This window comes from Dromiciops gliroides, chromosome 2 (assembly GCF_019393635.1).
Source record: "Dromiciops gliroides isolate mDroGli1 chromosome 2, mDroGli1.pri, whole genome shotgun sequence".
Taxonomy (NCBI): Eukaryota; Metazoa; Chordata; class Mammalia; order Microbiotheria; family Microbiotheriidae; genus Dromiciops; species Dromiciops gliroides.
The window spans coordinates 399,700,935-399,718,226 of NC_057862.1; the positions used below are offsets into that span (position 1 = coordinate 399,700,935).

At 35.9% G+C, this 17,292-nt stretch overlaps 1 protein-coding gene across 2 annotated transcripts in view; it reads right to left on the bottom strand.

Annotated features, from left to right (window-relative positions):
• The window catches only part of LPCAT2 (lysophosphatidylcholine acyltransferase 2), an 81,411-nt gene that overhangs the window by 30,156 nt on the left and 33,963 nt on the right, over positions 1–17,292 (bottom strand). For both annotated transcript variants that reach the window (XM_043980583.1, XM_043980584.1), the window contains exons 9-10: positions 5,308–5,390; positions 1,016–1,141 (exon numbers count right to left, since the gene is read on the bottom strand). In XM_043980583.1, the coding sequence (XP_043836518.1) occupies positions 1,016–1,141; positions 5,308–5,390 (209 nt within the window). The remainder of the gene's footprint in view (positions 1–1,015; positions 1,142–5,307; positions 5,391–17,292) is intronic.

Genomic DNA, 17,292 nt, shown 5'->3' on the forward strand with positions numbered 1-17,292 from the left:
ATAATTTTTTTCTCATATGGGGAAAATATCGATATTTGCTGTAACAGTTATCATCAACATATTACATTCTAATATTAAAATTTGACATGACAATTAATTGAAGAGCTCCTTCCTAGAGAAGATCCAGTTCTTAAATCAAAGTAGCTTTTTTATTTGCTTTGGTTTGTGTTTTTTCCAGGAGACTGGAAATCCCATCAACCCATAATAACTATAGGCTAACTAGGTGGCAGAGTGGATAGAATGCCAGGCCTGAAGTTAGTAATACTCATCTTCATGAGTTCAAATCCAGTTTCAGATACTTACTAATTGTGTGACCCTGAGCAAGTCACTTAACCCTGTTTGCCTCAGTTCTTCGTCTATAAAATTAGCTGAGGAAGGAAAAGGCAAACCACTCCAGTAGTTTTAACAAGAAAACCCCAAATGGGGTTATGAAATGACACAAGAAGATTGAATGATCCTATAAAGTCTCTAATTATCATGAATCACAATGTTAAAACAAGTCAAGGGGGACAACTAGGTGGCACAGTGGATAAAGCACCGGCCCTGGCTTCAGGAGGACCTGAGTTCAAATCCAGCCTCAGACATTACTATGTGAACCTGGGCAAGTCACTTAACCCTCATTGCCCCACCCCCCCAAAATCAACAAGTTTTGTAGAACTATAGTAGCATCTTAATGCATTCTTCTGCACATATGATGTTATTATTACTGATCTATCATTAAAAATATATAAATGTGCCATGAAATTATCTCCAACAGTAAGAGTCAGTTTGTACTTGTGCAGAAATGCTATCTTTAGATTCCCCTTCTGACCATATCTGTTAGATGGCTAATTACAGAAGAGAAAAGCTAGATGATATATTAGGGATAAAATCCATAAACTTGGCTTCACTAGCCCAATGTAAATCAACTTTGCAATTCTAAATATGAGAACTAAATAATTGAAAAAGAACTCTTCAGAACTTTAATAGAAACATATACAATGAAAACAGTTTTCAACTCAAAATATGTACTTACTTCAATTTCTGGCTAATTTTAGTAAATTCTACCAAACCAGCTTCCATAGGCAAAGTCAGTTGTCCAGCTGAAATCATCAGTCTACAATCTTCATAAGTATGGTCTGTAACAGGCACTCCTAGAGCACTAAAAATAATGTCAAACATTGATTTTCAAATATTTTTTAAAATTATTTTCCTTAGGCTTAGATTGATCAGGCAACAACAGTGAATGGAAGAGTGCTTACTATTATTTATATCTATAGCTCTGTTTTTTGGTGTGTGTGTGTGTTTTTTTTTTCTGGCCAAAGAGACCAATATTTACTACTTAATCACTGAATCACCTTTTTTTTATTGATTTAATCTCTACCTGATTGTGTCCATGTAACTCAGATTTATTTTTACAGCACAAGTGATTGAAATATAAAACTTGGAAATAAAGGGATGTCAGCTCTGTTTCATCACAGCTCAAATACTAATTGACAGAATGACTCTAGAAAAGTTACTTAGTCCTTAGGATTTGAGATTCCTCATCTGTAAAATAAGAATAATAATTTCTGCTCTTCCTATTTTGGAGGATTATTTTGAAGACCAAGTAATGAAATGCATTTATCTCAATTATGATGGTTAAATGATTTTCTTTTTTTATCTGTTCAATGGATAGAAAGGATTATTAAGAAGAAAATATTCAAATGTATTTACATTAAATTATTTGATTTTAGTAATTTATCATTAAAATTAAATTATTTCATTTTAATGATAAATTAGCTAAATTTAAATGATTTAAATAGAAATATTTAAATGAAATATTTTTAAATTTTGTTAAATAATAATATATTTTTTAAAATAAAGGACTAGTGGAAATATTGATGGCACATAAAGCTTTGGCATTTAACATATATAAGGAAATTTATAGTATTTAAAAGTAATCCCTGAAAAGAAAATTTCCCCCCCAAACATAAATTACTAATAATCATTTTTTGAAAAGTTCAATCTGTGTAATAGTAAAAAGATAGGTGCAAACAACTTTCATACTCTCCTGCCCCTCCCATTCATTAAATACCTTCCATCCAGCAAAAATTGGCAAAAAATACTGAAGAGTAGCAAAACTCTGTGCTAATGGGGTTTTGAAGAAAAGGGTATGTCCAATCATTGGTAATGAAAAATCACAAACCTCTGGATTCATTCTGGAAAGTTGTTTGGCAACATACACAAAAAGTTATAAAAATATTTAAAACCTTTGACTCAATAATTCCATTATGAGGAATGTAACTTAAAAGTATTATCAAAAGCAAAGGAAAATAATCATTGTTTCAAAGATTTTCATGACATCCTTATTTGTAACACAAATGAATAAATAAATTTGTAATTAATAATTGCAAAAAAGAGGGAAGAAATCTAAAATCCAACAAAAGGGAGAATAGTTATATAAGCCATAGTATACTACTCTAATGGAATACTGCAATTAAGACTAGAAATATGAAAAAAAATTCTTGGAAATTTTCATAAAATAATATAAAGTTAAAGAAGTAGAAGCAGAGGGAAAGAGTATACACTAATTATAACCCCCAAAAGTGGGTGAGGTTTGGACAAAGACTTGTAGTGACTGAAAAGTTCTTCTGTTATGCAATGGATTTTTATTTGGATTCAGACCCTTTGATTTAACTAATGTAGAACTCTCCTAGGTAGGAAATGGTCTCTACAAAAAGGACAGTATCTCTCTTAGATACTTGTCTGGGACTACTGAGGGGTAAAAGTGACTTGCCTAGGGTCACAGCCTGATTCAGGACTTGAACTCTGATCTTTCTTTTTTTTATTGTTTGTTTGTTTGTTTGTTTGTTTTGCAGGGCAATGGGGGTTAAGTGACTTGCCCAGGGGCACACAGCTAGTAAGTGTCAAGTGTCTAAGGCTGCATTTGAACTCAGGTCCTCCTGAATCCAGGGCCTGTGCTTTATCCACTGCGCCACCTAGCTGCCCCTGAACTTTGATCTTTCTTACAGCGACACTGGCTCTCTAACCCACCATGCCACACTGCCTCTCACAATGAAATCAATTAATTTAAAAGGTAAAAAAAAGATGCTAAGCAAGTTAAATTATTTGCATTGATGTCTGATATCAAATTTATAATCAATTACTTAATAAACATTTTAAAATTCCAATAGCATGAAAAAAGTTTACATATATAATACTATTAACAAATACCCTGAAGAAAGGATAATAAATTAGAACGCTAAATTACCCTGAAATAAAAGAAAAAAAAAAAAACCTATTCATTTAAAATGTGGAGAGAAAAAAAGAAATATAAGGCATATGCCAGAAGTGGGATTGTTGGAAAAGTCAGTTTTCCAGTGGTTGTGCCAATTCACTACTGCACTAAACATGAATTAATGTACCAGTCTTCCTGCAGTCCCTCCAACATTGACTCTTACCATCTTTTAGTATCTTTGCTCATTTGAAGGATATGAAAAGGAACCTCTGAGTGGTTATAATTTGCATTTCTCTTATTAAAAATTTAGAACATTTTTATATTACTTGTTGAAAGTTTACATTCCTTTTCTGAAAACTGTCCATATTATTTTGCCCCTTTTCTATTAACTGTTGGTCTTACATAATTGTTTCAATTTCCTTTGTATGTGGATTTCAAACTTTTAAGAGATATTTGTGCAAATATTTCCATGTTTTCTCTTCTTCTAAAGGAAGCTAAGTAGTACAGTAGTTGGTGTGAGACTTGTCAGGAAGGAAGAACTCAGCTAAAATGCTACCTCAGATAATTACTAACACCAGGACCCTTTATCAGGTCACTTAACCTCCCTCACCTTCAGTTTCCTTATGTGTAAAATGAGGATAACAATAGTACCTACTTTGCAAGACTGTTCTGAAGATCAAATGAGATAATATGTAAAGTGTAGTGAAATCCTTAAAGCTAGCTAGTTATTATCTTTATTTTAACTACATTGATTTTATTTGTCCAAAAAGTTTTAAATTGTATGTAATTGAAATTATCTATTCTATCTTTTAGGATCACCTCTATTTGTTTGCTTAAGAGTTTGTCCCTTAGCCATCCTTGTGAAAGGTACCTTCTAGCTTTCTCCTTTAATTTGTTTGTCATATTGTATCACTTAATAAATCTAAATTGTGGACTTTGATTTTTTGCAAAGGGAACTTCTCAAGCCTACGGTGCACAGAAAAAAAAAAATTGTTGGCAAGGACTTTCAAGGGCTTGAAATAGTATAGGGACAGATACTTGTGTGGGATTTTCTCTTTTATGTAAAGTAGTATCCCGATAATCCAGCCCCTGATTGAATGAGCAGAACTGAAATTATTCTATGGGACATTTTAGGCTATGAAATGAGATCTAATGAGGAGATAATAAAGAGAAAGTGCTTTGCAACCCTTAAAGCCCTATTTAAATGTTAGCTATTATTAGCTTTTTTAACTGAAAGGATACATTTGTTCAATATGATTGTAATTTCCAACTGCTGAATTTTTCTCTGTTATCTCAGACTTTTCTCTCTTTGGTTCCACAGTTTATACTATTGTAACATTTACCCTGGGCTTCCAATAATGGAATGAATATATTCTCAGACCACCTAGAAACAATGGTTTTAAATGACCACAAAAGACACTCTTGAAAAATAATAATAATCCATGGAGTGGCATAGTAGAACCAACCTCAATTATTACTTTTTTTCTGTATGAGCATTTATACCTCAGAAATGAGCAAATGCTAGAAATCAAGGCTTGACTTACTGTTTTGTTGATTGTCTAGACTTAAGAAAGTGATAGATAAAATGTTAATAATGTAGATTAAACTTTAAAGTGTGCCCTGCATGCTTTTTTTCCGTAGAGTTAGTTGTTAAACATTTATCAACATACCTCTGGCCCCAAAGAACTATTATTGAAATTTAATAAGTGGCTGATGATATAACTAATATTATCACTGGGACACTGAAAAGTGTAACAAAGACTAATGAATATGAAGGGGAAATGTAGGATGACATATTTTACCCACTCTATAGGCATTCTGAAGAATAAAGGGACCCTCTGAGAAAAAGACCATGTAAATATAGGATGCTATTGATATTTTCCTTCATAATCCAAATCCTTTAGTCCTAAAGGATTTAGAATTGAAAGGAATCTTTAAAATCTTCTCGTCTAAGAGCCCAATTTTATAAATGAGAAAATATAAGTCCAAGGAGCTAAAGTCACATTAGTTGAAGATATCAGAGCTGGGAACTGCATCTAGATCTTCAGATTCTAAATGCAACAAAAGCTCTTTCCCTTGCTGGCCTCGAGCTTTGCGTGGACACTTACTTTGCCATGATGCTCCGGACGTGATTGGCAAAAAGAACAGGATCATTTTTTTCTTCATCATTAGGAACATGAACAGGCATAAACTGAAAAATAAATTCCAGGAAGGAAAATTACACAGGCTTAGAACCATTGTCAACAATTATGTTGGTATATTTACTACTTCTCAGTCATCTCTGCTTATTTATTTCAGTCTAGTCTTTCCATTTCTTCCAGTTGGAAACATAACTTTCATCATTTGACTTTCTTCTCTAACATTTCTTTTCTCACATTTAAGCTTTCCACTTACTCATTCAGTAAATATTTATTGAGTACAATCATGGAATATATATTTAATGAGTAGACTCAGGATGAAGTTTAAAAAAAAAAGAATAAGTTTAAAGAATGCAAGACTTCAATTCCAAGTGACTATGTTGATGGTATGGCTGTACTAGTGAATGGATGATATGTTATGGAGATGGAGGCACTGGGCTGAAAGCATGGTAAAAGAAGTATCAATAAACCAGTGAATATGTTTTAATAGAAAGAAAAACAGAATGAGTTAGGAAACTTGCTTAAGTCTCAAGAGGAATATATATATATATATATATATATATATATATATGTATATATATATATATATATATATATATATATATGAGACAATTTTATAATGTTGAAGCCAATGTATACAATGGCAGCAGATTGAGGCAGGAAGACAGACTAAAAGCTATAAAGTACTTGGAGAAATAGGGGACTGACTAGTAAGATGGCAGGCAGTAGTGATAAGGATGAGGAGAAGAAAGTATAAATGAATGAGATAAACTTTTAAAAGAAATATGCAATTGAGATTGAACCAAGTTTTTAAAACAAGAGTTCTTAAACTAGGGTCAATGAAATTTTGTTTGTTTTAATAATTGTAATTCAGTGGAATTCATTTCTTTTGTAAGCCTATATTTTTTTTTAATTTTTTGCATCTAAAACATCATTCTGAGAAGAGATCCACTGACTTCACCAGACTGCCAAAGGATAGACTCCAGACCCAAAAAAGGCTAAAGAACCTCGAGTCTGGAGGAATACTGGGGAGCAAAGAATATGCTTGCCCTTCCCCTTCTGGCTCTTTGAGGAAAGGAGGATGGAAGAAGCGGCCTCTCTGGGAAAGAACCAAAATGAAATAATTGGCACCAGGGAGAAGATGAGTTTTAGTTTTTCATTTAAACTGTCATTATTTTTATTCATATGTTTTTCCAGAGTCAGAGGAAGATAGAGTCAGAAGGGACCTTAGAGAACATATAGTCCAAGCCCTTCATTTTACCAGTGAGGAAACTGAGATCCAAAGAAGGACCATTATTTGTGTAAGTTCAAAGACAGATCCAAGGCTATAACTCAGGTCTCTTGACTCCTAGTCCAATGATGTTTCCATTAAATCATACTGGCTCTCTAGTACTGATTGCCCAGATTTTATTATCATATTGGTAGCATTTATATAATGCTTTAAGATTTGCAAAGTGCTTTATGAATGCTATCACATCAAATCCTCACAACAACCATGGGAGGGAGGTACTATTATTATTCCCATTTTGCACAAGAGGAAATTGAGGCAGATGGAGGTTAAGTGACAATCTAAAGAAACTTACATTATAATGAGAGAGATGAACTACACATGTATAGGCATATTTGTAATATCTACTGTAATGATTGGAATGACGCCACCTACTGGAGACTTGCTGTGGAGAGCTCCACCATGAGAAAAATGCCTCAGAGGCATTGTGGCTTTTCCTTGGCGTCAGGAAATGACGCTTGCTCATGGGTGCTGTCTATCAAGTCTACCAGCCAATCAACTGGAGGAGCCTCCTATGGTCTGGGAGGAGACAGGAAGGAGGAAAGGGAGCCTGCGCAGAGAGCGCTGGCCTTTTTTGGCTTCCGGACTTGCGTACCACCATATGAGAAGGTATAAAATAGATTTTTTTTGAGGGAGGGGAAGGGTTACATTCATTACACTTTTCTACTATTCTCTTAATAGATATATGGACTCCAAGGCTCTTTTCAGCTCACATTTCTTTGTCATTCAATAAATTAAGCCACTAGAGGTCTCCAAATCTCCCAAATAGCCAATATAGCAATCAAACCATCTTTTCTCCTTCTTTTTTTCTTTTAAATTTATTTTTATTTAATTAAATATTTCCAATTATATGTAAAATATTAACATTAATTTATTTAAAATTTTGAATTCTGAATTCTCTCCCTCCTTCCTGCACTCTCCCAGCCCTTAATAAGGAAAGCAATATGATATTGATTATACATATGAAGTCATGAAAAACATATTTCCATATCAGCCATGTTGCAAAAGAAAACACATACAAAGAGAAAAATAAAGAAAGTTCTTAAAAAGTATGCTTCAGTCTCTTCTCAGAGTTTTTGTTTTCTCTCTGGAAGTGGATGGTATTTTGGGTCCTTTGGAATTATATTGGATCTTTGTCTTTTTTCAGAGTAGCTAAGTCTTTCACAGTTGACCATCCTTACAATATTGCTGTTACTGTACACAGTGTTCTCCTGGTTCTTCTCGCTTCACTTCAAACTAGCTTTTCAAATAAGTATTTTCCAAAAACTACTGACATTTTCTTCCATCTCACACTACCTGACTCTTTCATAATTTCCCAGTAATGTAATCCAAGAAAATTACCTAAAATAAAATGGTAATAACACTACAAAATGATAAAAAAATTAAATGGCTGAAGGATTGTATTTGTAAATGCTATAATGACTACTTATAATGAATCTTATAAATAAAATAAGTGTATAGCGTTTTCTCTTATATGTACTCAGTCACACTTTGTACAGAAAACACTGCCTAATAAAATGTTTGGTACAATATTAATGTAATATAATGTAGTCGGGTCCCTATTTGTCTAGGTAAGATTTGTCTCTGTAACCACTTTAATAACTTTAATATTAGCATGGCATTTTATAATTGGAAAAAATTCCAAAAAGAATCCAAAGTAATAAAATAAGTAAATTTTATACTTAGATACCTGAAGATTTCCAACTACCGCTAATGAAGAAAGTTCAGTAGAAAATCTAATAAAAAAAGCCTCTGCTTCCAGGGCTAATCTATAGGTCCTTTATAGCATAAATCAGTGAAACATACAAGTCAAGCTATTTAAACTGCTAATAGTAATAGAATGGTGGTTTTCAAACTTTTTAGTCTCAAGTCCTCTATATAGTCTTAAAAATTGTTGAAGAAACCACCCCTCAAAAAATTATTTCTGTGGGATATATCTGTTGACATTTATCATTTAGATACCAATAGAAATTAAAACATCTTAATATTATTATGAAAATAGTTTTGACATAGTGGATCTCCTGAAAAGGGATATCTCCAAGTCCCAAGACTACAATTTGAAAATCCTGGCATGGACATGTACTTTGAAATGAAGTGACAGAGAGGCATCATGGGTAGTGGGCCCTCATCACCATCATATTTTGCCCTTTTTAGCATGGCCACTTTCTTCTATAACCTCAGTATCTATTATTTTTGCCTGCTTTATTTTCTCTACATCTTGTTTCTGACTCCTATCTTCAGAAACTTCAACAACAGTGAAAACAACCCACCTGACAACTGATTTTACATTTATTCAACTTCAAAGAACTTAGAAGTAGAGCTGAGATTAGTTACCCAGACAGTCGACATTAACCCTCATCATTAAATTCAACATTTATTAAACATCTATCATAGAACTAACTAGCCTTGAGTGTATAAAACTTCTTTTCAGAGCACCACCTTGCTTTGAAGTCTTCCACTTACCCTAAAACTGTGGAATTGAAGCACCCTGGACCACTCTCACAGATACAAATATAACCTTCCTTCATTGTAGTATCATTCTATGAGGTCTTTCTTCAACAAATCAATTAAAGAGCATCTATTAAGTCATTACAATATGGCAAATAATCTTGAATACAGATAGGTAAAAGTGCTAGTTCCTGCTCTTAAGGAGGTATACCTATCCTATGTGGGGTGAGGGTTAGGTTGTACCCTACTGTGAGATTAAAATTGGATATTAGATCATAAATCTCCCCTACTTAACCTTTCCCTTAATTTATCTCCCAGACTAGTAAATGGAAGAAGCTTCTGGTTTTCTAGATAGAGCCTTTATTGTATGGTAGTCACAAGGTGATGTTGATTAGAAGGATAGGAAAGTAGAAATACAATACAAATCGTCTTAAGTCTAGGCTTAGTCTGTATTCTGTATAAAACTCACCAAAACCCAAGGCCACTTTTGGGGAGAGAGACCGAGTCAAGCGCGTGCTGATAACCGAGAGCCGGGCCGAGTCAAACTCCAGTCCGCATCTGTCTGTGCAGCGCAGCCAGGAGACCAGCGGAGCAGGAAAAAGCTCCCACTTCCGTTCTCTCCTTGCATTTTAAGCTCGCACCCCGGAAGTCAGAAGTCGAGTGCTCAGCAGGCAATGCTGTTGGTCTCCTCCCCAAAAGGGTGGTCCTAAAAAAACCCAAAAACTGGCGTCTCTCCATTATCTAACCGACTGTTAAAACTTTTTACCACATTCCCCCCTTTTGTTCCTCAAGGAAAAAAAAAAAAAGATGTCATCAGGAGGAAACTGGATTCTGGTCTGGAAAACTGGATTCTGGACTCTGCTCTGGATTCTGGTCTGGAAAAACTGGATTCTGGACTCTGGTTGGAAAGCTGGATTCTCTTCTTTAACTGTTTGAATTGCTGTATTTTTACTAAACCTTAGCATAGCATTGTCAATGATCAAATTAATAAATTCCATTACACTACATCACAGCTGCCTACTCCCATACCTCCACTGTTTGTGTCCCTTATGACAATCTCACTCTTTACAGCACTGGTACCTACTACAAGCAAGACACTATGCTAAAACACTGGGAATAAAAAGACAGAAATCAAGAATAGTCCCTGCTCTCCAGGAGTTTACATTCCCCAGGATATGAAATATAATCAATGCTAGTCCAATACAATCCAAAAAGCAGCCACTGTCTATCTAATGTGGAAAATACAATGGATACAAAAAAGCATCCCTCCCCTCAAAAAGCTTATAACCTATGTGAGATTTAAAATTGGATATTAGATCATAAATCTCCCCTACTTAACCTTTCCCTTAATTTATCTCCCAGACTAGTAAATGGAAGAAGCTTTTGGTTTTCTAGATAGACCTTTTATTGTTATGGTAGTCACAAGGTGATGTTGATTAGAAGGATAGGAAAGTAGAAACACAATACAAATCGTCTTAAGTCTAAGCTTAGTCTATTCCTTATAAAAACTCACCAAAAGAGAAGGCCACCTTTGGAGAGAGAGAGAGAGACCGTCTGTGTCGCGCAGTCAGGAGACCAGCAGAGCAGGAAAAAGCCCCACTTCCGTTCTCTCCACCCCGGAAGTCGAGTGCGTAGCAGGCAGTCTGATGTGCACAGCAGGTGGACTGTTGGTCTCCTCCCCAAAAGGGTGGTCCTTCAAAAACTGGAGTCTTTCAGTTATCCTAACCGACTGTTAAAAAACTTTCATATTTTTTTTACCACATTTCCCCCATTTGCTTCCTCAAGAAATGGAATGTTTCCTTGATGGAACAGTAAAAAGAATATAATAACTATTGCTAACTAATAATATTACCACACCTACATGGGGAAGGGAGTGTAGTGGGGAAGGGAAGACAGTAACACAACATTATTTGCACAGCATGCAAACAGAAAAATATATATGCATGATAACTTGAGGAGTGAGAGAGCACTAATAAGTAAGAGGATTAGCAATGGGTTCTGTAGGAAATGGCAGATTGCTGAGCCTTGAAGGAAACAAGGATTTCAGTCATCATCTCTATTGATGACTACCTCCTGGGCTCCAATCCTACATCTCTAACTACCCATTGGGCATTTTCAACTAGATATCCTGCATCTTAAACTCACCATATCCAAAACAGAATGTTCTCTCTTTTCCCTAAAACCCGATGTTCTTCTGAACTTCCCTTTTTCTTTTGAGGGCACCCAATCACCCAAGCTCCAAACCTTGGTGTTATACTCAATTGTTCATTTTCAAACATCCCATGTATACAATCAGGTGTCAATAACTATCATTTCTATCTTCATAACATTTCTTGAATGTCTCATTTCCTCAATATTCACATAACCACCACCCTAGTTTAGACCTTTATCATCTCTTGCCTAAATTATTGTAAAAGTCTCCTAACTTGTCTCCTTGCTTTAAGTTTCCCTCTACTCCAAGCCATCCTCCATCAAACCACTAAATTGTATTTTGTTTTGTTTTGGTTTTTTTGCGAGGCAATGAGGGTTAAGTGACTTGCCCAAGGTCACACAGCTAGTGTCAAGTGTCTGAGGTCAGATTTGAACTCAGGTCCTCCTGAATCCAGGGCCAGTGCTTTATCCACTGTTCCACCTAGCTGCCCCCTGTTTTAAAGCACAATGCTGTCTATGCCACTTCCCTTATTTAAAAAAATCTAATGCCTCTCTTTTGTCTCTAGAATCAAATATAAACTTTTCTGGCACTTAAATTGCTTCACAATATGGACCAATCCTACCTTTCCAGACTTCTTACACAGTACTCTCTCCATGCACACTACAATCCATCCACTCTAATCCACTTTCTGTTACTCACACACAACACCCCATCTCCCATCTCCATTTGTTTGCATTATTTCCACTCCATGCCTGGAAGCCCATTCTTCCTCTCTCCTATCTCTTGAAATCCCTAGTTTTCTTCATGATTCAGTCCAAGAGCCTTTTTTCTGCATAAAACCTTTCCTGGTTCTCCCATGTCACTGATGTCTTCCTCTAAATGTTATCCTTGCTTTACATCTCTTTTTTATACACCTACCTATATGCTTTATATATACCTAAAATGTATAGACTATCTCTCTCATTAGAATGTAAGCTTCTTGAGGGCAAGGACAGTTTTGCTTCTGTCTTTACATTCCTACTACCTAGCATAGAGCATGGGACATAAAAGATATTTAATAAATGTTTGATTGATTGGATGACAAGTGAAAGTGTTCCAGGCATGATGAATAAGTGGTACAACTAAAACAGTTAGGAGAGGAAATGATGAGTTTGGGAAACAACAAGAAGTCCATTTTCTCCAGTCCAAAGAAGAAAGGACACTCTCCTCATCATGCTAGCTTATCTCTATACTAGATGTGAAAAATATTGTAGAATTTGAGTCAAAAAGAACTGGAAATTAATTGGATATTAGGGAGAAGGGGTAAGTCAGTGGAAAAAGTGGAAGATGACTCTTTGGTTATTAGCCCTGGTAAGCAGGATGGTAGTATCCTCTATGGAATTAAAGAAGTTGGGGGGGGGTAGGTTAGATGAAGAAGGAAAGATAATGAATCCTCTTTTGGACATATTGACTTTGAGACTGCCCGTGGGGCATCTAGGTTGAGAGGTCTAGCAGGTAAACATGATGACAGAACTAGAGCTAAGAAGAGAGATGAGGACTAGATGTAAGATTTGGGAAATTTTGCATATAAGTTCACCAGTATAATATGTGGTAAAGGAAGAGGAAAGAACTCCCAAGAAAGAGCCCTGGGATATACCCTCCTATAAGAAGTTGGAGATGGATGGTGATTTAGCCAAGTAGAAAGAGAAAGCAATAATCAGAGAAAGAACAAGGAGAGAATTTATCATGAAGGCTCAGAAAGGAGAAAAGGGATCTTTGAAGAAGGGATGATTGACTGTGTCAAATCCTGCATAGGAGAAAAAAAATATAAGGGTTTGAGAAAAGGTTCCTGAATTCAGTAATTAAGACATCACTGGTTACCTTAGAGAGAGTAATTTTGGTTAGGTGGAATGAGAAAAATAATGGAGTTTTGGAATTCCCAGAGGCCCCACTGAGAGAGACCTGACCTGACCTTTCTTTTTTAAATTTTTTTTAAGTGAGGCAATCGGGGTTAAGTGACTTACCCAGGGTCACACAGCTAGTAAGTGTTAAGTGTCTGAGGCCGGATTTGAACTCAGGTACTCCTGACTCCAGGGCCAGTGCTCTATCCACTGCACCACCACCTAGCCACCCCTGGCCTGACGTTTCTTAAGGCCAGCCTAAAGTCAGGAAGTTACCTCACTCAGAACCACACCCACCTAAAAGCCTTGTTCCCACCAGAGGATCTGTTCTCTGGGCTCTGACATCAGCACGATGGTGCCGAACCACCCTCAAATCCAGCGAACCAATAGATTTGAATGATGCTAGCCAATTAGCTTTAAGCAGTGTTTAAGGGTGGGCTCTGCCCCTTCCCTCAGAGAGCTTAGGCTCATTTATCTTGCTCCTTGGCCCAGGAACTTAGGGAGAGCAGACACAGCCCATTAGAGTTCCCCATTTTCTTAATATTTTATATGCCTTAATAAATGCTTAATGCCCCAAACTGGTGCAGTAGCCTTTAATTTCTAAGTAAGATATATATGATAAATCGCAGCTAAATTCTCTAACACTTGGGACAATTATAGGGCAACCACATATAGTTTTATTTACCACAGTGGTGGTGGAATAGAAGCTAAGTGCCAGGAGTTTAGTTGTTAGTCATGTCTGACTCTTCATAATTCCATTTGGAGTTTTCTTGACAGTTACTGGAGTGATTTGCTATTTTCTTCTCCAGCTCATTTTACAGATGAGGAAACTGAGGCAAACAGGGTTAGGTGACTTGCTTGGTTTCACATAACTAGTAAGTGTCTGAGGCTAGATTTGAATTCAGGAAGGTAAGTCTTCCTGATACCAGGCCCACCACTTTATCCACTGTGCCACATACCTGCCCGGCAAGGGGTTGAGAAGTGAGTGGAAGAGTAAATAGAATTAAGAAATACAGTTTTTTCTAGGAATTTAGTGGTGAAAGGGTGGCAAGATATAAGATAATTAAAACAGTGGCAGGGTCAAGTGAGGGTGAGGATAAGGAAGGACCTGGGCATGTGTGTAGGAAGCATAGAAGGAGTAAGGAGATAAGGGGATATTAAAGATAGGGGAGGGAAGAATTACTAAAGAGGCAAACTCCAAATGGATATGAGGGGATGAGATCAGGGATATAAGTAGCAGAGTAGATTTAACCCAAGTTTCTGCTCATCACCTCCCATGAGTTCAATTATTATATTTATGCAGAAAACTCACAGACTATATATCCAATCTTGATATCTCCTGATCTCCATTCTCATAATACCAATATTTCCATCTGGATGTCACAAAGCTATTTCAAGTTTAACCTGTCAAAAACTGTATCCATGATCTTTTCCCAGTAAAGTACCCTTCTTCTGAATTTTCCTATCTTAAAGGGCATCATCATTCTCCCAATCATACACATTTGCAACCTCTATGTCATATTCAACTCCTTACTTTCACTTACCCTACATAACCAATTAGTTTATAAGATTTATCACTTCTATTGTCACATCACTCAATCAATATACATTTATTAAACATGTACTATACCCCAGGTACAATGCTAGGCATAAGGGTTATAAATATAGAGAATGAAATAATCACAGTTCCCAAGAAGCTTACATTCTAATGAAGGAAGGCAATTATGTAAATAATATGTACTGCAGCTAGGTGGTAGAATAGATAAAGCACTGGGCCTGGAGTCTGGAAGACCTGAGTTCAAATTCAGCTTTAGAGGCTTCCTACCTGTGTGGCCCTAAGCAAGTCATTTAATCTGTTTGCCTGAGTTTCCTTATCTGTAAAATAGGGGAAATAATATCACCTACCTCCTAAAGTAGTTGTGAGGATCAAATGAGATAATATCTGTAAAGGGCTTAGCACAGTACCCAGCACATAGTAGGTACTATATGAATATTAGCTAGTAGTACTCGTGGTGGTGGTAGTGGTAGTGGTTGTAGTAGTAAGAGAATAAATAAAAATAGTTAAATATAAGGTAAACTTAGAAGAAAAAGTGATTTTACATAAGAAATGAAATCCCTGAAAATTAGAATAGACCAAATAGAAATCAATGATTCTATGAGACAGCAAGAAATATTAAAACAAAATTAAAAAGACTCAAAAATAGGTGAAAATGCAAGATATATGATATCACTAATAGATTATCACAATTATCATAGAGAATCACAATTGAAAGACAGATAATTTAATTATCTTTGGACTCCACGTGAACTATGATTTTTTAAAAGCCTAGATACTATATTTCTAGAAATAATTATTTAAAACTGCCCTGATCAATTTGAACCAGAGGGTAAAACAAAGATTTTTAAAATCTACCAATGGCCTTCTGAAAGGAAAAATTCTAGTAATGTAATGGCCAAAATTTGATGCCCCCGCATCAAAATAAAAATACCATAAGCATCCAGAAAGGAGCAGTTCAAGAACCAAGGAATTACAGTTAGAACTACTTAAGAGCTGGAAGGAACTAAAAATAACCAAGAGGAGATGTTGGAATATAATATTCCAAAAGGCAAATTATATAGGTGTATAATCCTAGATAACTTATTTACCCATAACAGTTGAATATAATTTTTCAGGGGGAAAAATGGACCTTTAATGGAATAAAGCATTGTCACTTAGGTCCTAGTATTGAAATGGTTCTTTACTGAGGGTTTTTAAAGGGGGGAAGGAATGGAGGGTTCCAGAATCCCTTATTTCCTTTAAAAGTTAACTGAAGGGGGGCAGCTAGGTGGTGCAGTGGATAGAGCACCGGCCCTGGAGTCAGGAGTACCTGAGTTCAAATCCAGCCTCAGACGCTTAACACTTACTAGCTGTGTGATCCTGGGCAAGTCACTTAACCCCAATTGCCTCACTAAAAAAAAAAAAAAAAAAAAAAGGTTAACTGAAGAATAACCTACATAAAGCTTTCCCTGATTGTTTTGGTTCCTAGTATTCTCCCCACCCCAATTCCCTTTTTTAATTTTGTATAGAGTACACAGATATTTTATATATATATGAAGGTGCAGAAATGAGTAAGTTTGGTGTGTGTGTGTGTGTGTGTGTGTGTGTGTGTGAGACAGAGACAGAGACGGGGTGGGGGGGTGGGGGCCTATTAGCACAACCTGGTGGGAGTATACAGTACATGTAAGAGAGAAGTGATGCTCTTCGATTGACAAACTACAGAACACCCTTGAAATTTGGTTTATGCTGCCATCACACTACTGACATTCTGTCTAAGGTCACCTTCTAAATACCAAAATCTTATGATCTATTCTCAATTATCCTTCTCTTTCTCCTCTCTGAAAGGAGGAGAAGCATACCCTCTGAAACATTACACATCCTTCCTTTTCTCCTACTTTTGGAGTCATATCTATCTCCTGCTCATTTGGCAAGAAGTATATGCAACCTTATTTATCTTTTTGTGTATATCACATTTTATATCTAAGAGACAGTACTACTATTAATCTCTTCTTTCCAATAAAAGGACAAGAGTAATAGATTAAAATGAAGCTTTAACTCTTAGATTCCTCTTTTAACTTCCTAAGTCAGAGGGCAAATGAAGGAAGAAATCAGTAAACAGTTATCACTGCCCTATCCACAAAAGGAATGACATGCCTATGATGTACTTAAACACAACTGGATATGTTCCAACTCCTTGGGATCATAGAAAGGAGATGATGAGAATAGTTCAGTCCCCTTATTTTATATTCCATGTGGGGAAATGTCTTATCTAGGACAGCAAAGCTAGTTAAAATCACTAGCAAGAATGAAACTCAGGCCTGCTGACTTTCTGACTAGGGTTCTTTCTACTATATCATAATATCACTCATGCTTTTCATGAGCATATTCGCAAATAAACTAGACTTCAAAATTTGTCTCTCTATTCGTGTGATGTAGATCTCCCAAAAGGGAGTGTCTAGGCCAAAAACCACAAACCAATTCAGTATCTTAGAAATTAAATAAACTGCAGAGAGGTTTATGCATGTACTTGAGCCTTCCATAAGTAACTAGTTCTTTTGGGATTTCTAAAGTAAAATATTTCTGAACCTACTGAATAAAACACTACTAAACACTGTCCTTTCCTAAATCAGAAATTCTTGAGTTTGGATGA